General features: G+C 36.6%; 1 protein-coding gene and 1 pseudogene across 1 annotated transcript in view; one reads left to right on the forward strand and one right to left on the reverse strand.

The window, feature by feature from the left end:
- LOC108577076 (BAI1-associated protein 3) overlaps positions 1 to 1,335 on the forward strand; it is a 79,037-nt gene extending 77,702 nt beyond the window's left edge. Inside the window, exons 25-26 of the mRNA XM_017940174.1 lie at positions 192 to 400; positions 1,241 to 1,335. Of these exons, the coding sequence (XP_017795663.1) occupies positions 192 to 400; positions 1,241 to 1,335 (304 nt within the window). The remainder of the gene's footprint in view (positions 1 to 191; positions 401 to 1,240) is intronic.
- Positions 1,336 to 4,298: 2,963 nt separating this feature from the next.
- Positions 4,299 to 6,589, reverse strand: LOC108577035 (annotated as a pseudogene).
- Positions 6,590 to 7,646: the final 1,057 nt, after the last annotated feature.

The raw sequence follows: 7,646 nt of genomic DNA on the forward strand, positions 1-7,646 counted from the left end.
ATAGAAGTCTAAAAGTGCCAAAAATTGAAAAATATAGAAATCTAAAGGGCCAAAAATATAGAAATTTCCTCCAAAAGTCACAAATCCAATAAAATTCGAACTTCCAAATACAAAAATATTCATTTCTTAATTTTCTCCATCGAACAAAATATTCCAGAATAACATTATCAATTTCGTGACATTGTTCGCAGCTCCGTAAGCGTCGACCAATGTAGGAGTCCAGACGCAATGGTGTTGTTCACGGTGATGGACCACGATGTGCTCACGGCGAATGACTTTGCAGGCGAAGCATTCTTGGGGCTTAGTACGATACCTGGTGTAACCGATTCGAACGCCAGCATAGACAACTTCCACGGCCTCAAGCACACCGAGTTACCTTTAATGCATCAGAAGAATCGAAGTACGACGAAACCTCTTCCCTCCTGCAACTCATTCTCAATTTTCCCTTACTTCCTTCAAATTTCCTGTCGAAAGAACGAAAGCAAAGGCTTTATAGAAAGTACACGGTGACTTTGTTAAGACGTTCACTAATTACTTGCTTGGACAAGCCTTTCTAAGGACAATGGACAGGATAATTGAATCTTGAGGAAACTTTGTTCAACGCTAATATGGTTTCTCCTGACGCTGAAAGAATAAACGAGTTTAATGGGAATCTTGTTAAACCTAATACCATTTTGGTCATACTTTTTTGTCCAATAATTGCTATGATTAATTGCACTTGATTTTTCATACGATCTTTAAAAAATTGCAAGGTTCTTGAAGGTTTATTAGAAACTTCTACTTTTTTATGCTCATTTCTATGAAAATTAAAGAGAGAAATCAAGGATTGACGAGAAATTAATTTGCAGTTCAGTAACACAAGATTTTCCATAACAAATGTATTTAACATCTCAATTTCTCGTCAGCTTATTAATTTTACACATTCACATTCTTCTTTCTCCCCATACATTCTTTCTTCAGTGCAAAGAAAACTTTATTTCTCAATTTTTCTACAGATAATTAACGTGAAAGATTATGCAAGCGTAGGAAATTTATTTAAAAAAATTACTCTGGACACACAAATCGTTGCTCGTGTATTCTTAACGTACTTCTTAAATTGAACGGTTCTTCTCACTTAAACCTTCCGTCTTTCACATTTCCCTATAATAAATTATGGTGTTTAGAATGTGTCACAATAATTTTAACGAAATACACACCTCCAATGAACGAAATTCCGCTAGAACAGTGCGTCTGCTTCCAGATCACCCGATTCTCCAGATACTGGAGACGAGAATCGGCGACAAGATGGCTCTCGACTTTGTGAAGAAGCAGAAGCAACGGTTCGCCTCGACGTAAGACGGGTCCACGAGCGGAAACGAGTGAGCACCGCGGATAATCGAGGAAAATTTCACCGCGATACGTAAGAATCGCGTCGAATTCTACTTCTCGACGAGGGAGGAGGAACGAGGAAAGAGAAGAGAATTAAAAATCTGTAAAACGGAGAATCCATCCCCGCGGAAAGCTCGTCGACTCTCTTCCCGAAGTTCTCAGCCCCGAATATTCGCCAGACCTTTTCTCAGTGTAAATCGTGTTGAATATAATCGGTGTTGGTAAACTAAAGAAATTAAATAAGCGATGACGAAGGCAGAAAGGGGGAGGAGAAACGTCGTCGAAACAGATGAGCGTCGAGGATCGAATCGAAGAGGAAGAAGAAAATAAGAGAACATATATATTATCAGAACTATTTTTGTGTGGAGATGAAGAGAGAAAGAAGAAGAAAAAAAAACGAAGTCGAATTGCAAGAAGAGCATATACAAAACAAACAAAAAAAAAAAAAAGTTTAAATCTGTCAGCGTGATGTATTTAAGGATAAATGTTTAAAAAGAAGAAAAAAAAAAAAAAATGCTATCGTCGAGACCGTCGAAACTCGAAGCAATGCTAAACGGCCGTGACACACGAGCAACGTTCGAAAATAGAACAATTTTTGTCGAAAGCGAGAAAAGAGAGAGAAAGAGAGAAATAGGGTGAGAAAGTTATTCTCGAAGTGCTCGCGTTGTGTCCATCGATGTTGCATTGAAAGAAAGTCGCTTCTCTTCTCTGAGATCTATACGAAACACTGTACGACAAAGAGATAAACGTGAAATAGACATGTGTATGTATATATAATTATATACACAAATATGTAAACAGAAAGTTAGGAGATATTCATCGCCGATTCGCATCGCTTCGACGATTACAGATCAATTCCACAGAGAGTCGATATACGATATTTTTCTTACTCGTCATTGGCTAACTCGTCTCTTTCTATCTTTCCACCGCGTCGTTTTTCCCACTTCCCCAATTCCAAATATACATTTTTCCAAGCGATACACTTTTTTCCGATCTCGTGCTCGTGCGCGCGTCAGCAGATCATTCTCGTCGAATGAAAACTGGATACACTACGGTGTGTGTCGATCGACGTTTAACGAACAAAACCTTAGAAAAGACCAAAAAAAAAAGAAGAAGAAGAAGAAACGAAGTTGAACGAAAGCGAAGGGAAAAAGAGAGATAAGGAGACGAAAGGAAGAATCGAGGAAAATTCGTAGATTGAAAACGACGATGATGATGATCTTGTGCCCGTGTTACATGTGTACCGTAAGGATATACGCGACAAAAGAACACACACACACACACACACACACATATGTACACTCACGTTGTAATGAATCGTATCGAATTAATTAAGAATACCAAAGCGAAAGTGTCTCTACCCTCGTGTCTCTGCGTGGCCACGCAGGGATTCAGTGTTTCATTTTGCTCGTACAATCTGAATCTTTCTACAGCTCTTTTCCGATCTCCTCGACACGACGAGTCGTGTCTCTAATAATCGAAATCCGATCGATTCGACGAAATTGGACGAGTATCAGACAAATGGAACGTGCGATTGAGCAGGAAAACTTTGTCTGTCTCATTCGGACTTCCGCAAGATAATCGAAGACGTGCGTTTGCCCCTCTTCGTTCGCAGCTTCGTTCCGTGAATTTTTCTCGCGAACTGCTCGACGATTGGATCTTGTTCAAAATGTTACGAAGAAATACAGAGGGAGGGGGCAGGGGGAAATTGAACGGAACGACGATCGAAATCGGCGACCAAAAACGTAGCTAGAGTATATTAGGTTGGAAGGTAACGAAAAAACGAAAAAGTAAAAAAAAAAAAACGGAAAAAAACTATGTAAGAAAAAGAAAACAAAAAAGGGGAATAACGAACGACAAAAACGCACACTCGTCAATTTTTCTATTGCACGGTATCTCACGCGCGTCTCGTTTTGCGTCTACATAACACACGTCGGGCACGTCAGGTGCGTGCCGCCACACGTGAGAATCAATTAAAAACAAAACACAAAGCGAGATAAAAATATGATAAAAAGTAAAGATGAGAAACTGGAGGTGAAGATCGACAACACGTACATTTGTATTTCACACACACGCCTTTGATGAACAAACGAGATGAAACAATTGTGAAAACGAATTTAAAAATCATGAAAACAAGAACAAATATATACGTATGTATATGTATATGATGTGAAGAAATGATCTCTCGAAATGTCGTCTGTCCGATCCTCGGTATAATCTCGTGCATCGAATCCAATCGAACTCTATTTGCTTTTTCAACCTTTTACAATCACCAGAAACGTATGTACGATTTGTCTTGTATCGTAAGACGAATAAATTAATATAAATGTACGAAACAACGTTGTACCATTTTCTTCGTCCTCCTTTGTATTCCCCTTTGCGATTATCTTCGCTGTTGTACGAGTGATCAATTTTCTTTTTACGTTTCTTCTGAAAGAACATCCTGTTTCTGTGAATATTTTTCTCAGTAAGGTTAGTGTTTTAAACGACATGTGACAAAGTTAACATTGACTTAGAAAAATATTTATTTCCCAGCTTTCTGGGCATACGTAAAATTCTAAAACGCAAAAGTTACATCTGAAATGTGTATACATCGCATATACACTACCGGCCAAAAGTTTCGAATCTGCTACCAATTTTCCATAGACTTGATATTGATACTGTGAAGATAAATAGCAATTTATCTCATATCGATTGATTTGAACGATAGAAAATTCGTTGCTGATTTTTTTCTGCGAATTTTTCTGTAACTTGCAATGCACAGTGGTTCCAAACTTTCGGCCGGTAGTGTATAAATAATTGTATTAAAGGGATTGATAACAGTAAAGCAGTTACAAATGTAAAACGTCTTTCTAAATTGTGAGATAAATTTTTAGGAAAGAAAAATTGGCTATAAAATATTTTCAGACGTGCTGGAGTATTGTATCGATCTACTCGAGTGATTTTTGAGATTGCACAGGACTATCGAGCTTCTGTGTCGCATGCACACATTCTTCTGTCGGTATAATCGGTTCACCGTCTAACTTTTCTAGCATTGGTAAACGTCTCGCCACTTCCAGTCTCCAGTTCTCCACCTAAAAATATGGTACTCTAAATTTCATCGCTGTAGAGCATTAAAAATTACAATTAACAAATACAGAAAAATTTGAAAGTTCTACTGAAACCATAGAATTAAATAAAATCCACTAAAATCATCTACATCCTTTCTGTTGCTCCATTAAATTGCAATGAACGTGACGAATATAGCAAGAAAGATCTCGAAATTATTCTGAGTGGGATATTCGAATAATTTTCGAGGAAAGATAAGAAGTCACGAACGAAACTACCTCCGAACTCTCGTAGAGTGGATTCCCAACGAAAACCAGATCCTGAAGGTTCGCTAGCTCCTGGAGTTTGTTGAATTCGTTCCAATCCCTCACTAAATTGTTCGACATGTAGAGCACGCGAAGATTCCTCATCGCGTTGATTCCCTTCATTTTCTCGATGAGGTTGTACGAAATCCAAAGCTCCTTCAGAGTGTCACCCAACGCCTCCAGACCGGAGAATCCTTTGATTAAGTTACGGCCTAACGAGAGGATCTTTAGGTTCTTCAGCGTCGCGACTCCTGCGTCATTTCGGTGAATTTTAAAGTCTTCGCAGCTGTATTTATAGCTTACTTAATTGTAATCTATATCCACGGAGGAATTTAACCGAATCGACAGAAAAATTAATTACGACAATTCGAAACGGAAAGAAAAATTGTGTTATGTAGAATGAAAAATAGAAAAATTAATTTTAACGTACAGAGAACATTAAAATAGCTCACCATTTAAATCCAACTTCTCAAGATTCAGATATTTCACGATTTAAGTATAATTTCAATCAAATTTGAATATTAAAAATTAAGTACCGTATTTTTCGGACCATGAGACGCACCTTTTCACATAGAAAAATCGACTTAAAATTGGAGTGCGTCTTATGGTCCGAAGGTAACACTAATATACGAATCTTTATACTGTATCGAAGCTATTAGAGATATAGCGCAATATGTTAATAAAATTAGCACAGCACGCCAGTGGTAGTACCAAGAGCGGAGATGAACTGAATATTGCTAGTACGAATTATTTTAACAATAAATAAATTAAATAAGAATTTGAAAATATCTTTATATACCTAATGAAATATTCTTTTCTAAAAGTCGTCCCATAAATTTCGGGTGCGTCTTATGGTCCGAGAAATACGGTACATCCGTGCAAAATGAGAATTGAAAAATGTAAAGGAAGATTTGAATTTTACAAATTAAGCATTATCCGTGAAAAATGAGAATTGAAAAATGCGCAGAAACTAATTGCGAGGGGAGGATCGTTAAGAAGTTGTTTTGCATAGTGATGAGAGTAGTTTAGGAAGATCCGTCTATAATCAAGTTTCCATCGGATCGAATCGCATTAATAGGGACGCGATTACGCGTCAATTAAGGAGGTCGAGTAGCAGTTGGGATCCATTTCTCGTGACCCGCAGCGTAATTCCATTTACGTGAAATTATTTGCCCAGTCGAACGGTTTCGTTAATTATTTTTGTACGCTCACTTCGATGACAAATTGGATCACGTGACTGCAGGGACACTTCCTGATCCGTGCGAAATTATTTTAAACGACGATGCAGAAATTGTTCGTGCATCAAACTCGAAACATTTTTCAACCGATGTATGTGTATCGTGAATGTTAAACGGAGATATTTTACACAGCAATTTTACCGGGTAAAAATGATACAAAAATAACGGAAAAAAAATTCTTTAGAAAAGAATAACAAAGAAAATATTGGAATACAATTCACGCTGAAAATTTTGCAATAAAATTTCATGGTAAATAAATTTAGAGTGTTCTATAATTCTTATTAAAAATAAATTATGCAAAATCTGATAATAAATAATTTTCTGGTAATAAATAATAGTGACGACGATGGTTGACACATTTAAATACTCTAAATGGGAAAAATATGAGAATAATAGACAAGAATATTTGTGAAAGAAAATGTGATATTTACCCGCAATCTTTTCAATCATGTTCGTCGACAATGAGAGCTTCTCACAATTGGCCAAAGTCGCCAAAGCGTTGTCCATCTTCTCTATGGGGGGCCACTGAAAGCTCAAGATTACTTCTTCCGCTTTAGAGGCCTCTTGTCCGTTTTCTTCTTCCCACAATCGAATCGCCTCTTTGCAGCTAGTTGGTTTCGTAGTAGTCATGTTCCCGCTCGTTCATCACTCAATTGTACAAATCACGTGACAAACTACGAAGCTTTCGCTTTAAAGTTAAGAGGAAATAAGAGCAAACGGCTGTTTTACAAATACCACGTCTACGTAAGGTGAAACGATATTTGTCGAAAGAAGAAAAAGCAGAGAAAAGTTATTTTCCTGAAAATATTCGTCTGCTTTCTTTTTGCAAACTTAGCCCCCTTTTTATTTTATTTTTTTAACCTTTGCTTTTCGATTTTTTCTCCCCTTTTTAACGTTTTCATCAAGTCTCCTATTGGAGCAAGTGCATCTGCTAAATATTCCGTGTATATACAAAACTATTGGGGGTAAGTTATTCGAGCAACGAATACTTCACGAGATGCCAGAAATTTTTTAATAAGTCGCATGCCTGAGTCTTTTTTTTTTAAGGTGCACCGGCGAGCCTTCGTGGAATGACAAACGCTTCATAAACCGTTCTCTTTACATTTTTCATGGAGAAATTAAGATGACAAGATCTTCTACGCTAACAAGTAGGGCGAAAATAAGCTTCATTTTTTATCCATTGTATAGTACACAAAATTTGTTTACGTTCTCATACATAGAATATTGCGAGAAATTTTCTTAAGAAGAAGACAGAAGTTTGTCACGATGAGAAATGAAATTAACTTCACTATTTCCATAAATGACAATTAAATAGGAGAAAAGAAAAACGAAGGAACATTAATTTTTCCATTTTTCAATTTGCCTCAGTATTTCTTTTTCAATTCTTTTACGTTCTCATACGTAGAATATTGCGAGAAATTTTCTTAAGAAGAAGACAGAAGTTTGTCACTATGAGAAATAAAATTAACTTCACTATTTCCATCAAAGTTTATTAAATTGAAGAAAGGAAGGAATATTAATTCTTCCATTTTTAAATTTGCCTCAATATTTCTTTCATTTCCAATTCTTTTGCGTTTTCTCGTACGTAGAATATTACAACAAATTTTCTTAAGAAGAAGACAAGTTTCTCACGATACAAAATAAAATTAACTTCACTACTTCCATAAATAACAATTAAATAGAAAAA

The sequence above is a fragment of the Habropoda laboriosa genome, unplaced genomic scaffold, assembly GCF_001263275.1.
Source record: "Habropoda laboriosa isolate 0110345459 unplaced genomic scaffold, ASM126327v1 scaffold486, whole genome shotgun sequence".
In the NCBI taxonomy this organism is placed as follows: Eukaryota; Metazoa; Arthropoda; class Insecta; order Hymenoptera; family Apidae; genus Habropoda; species Habropoda laboriosa.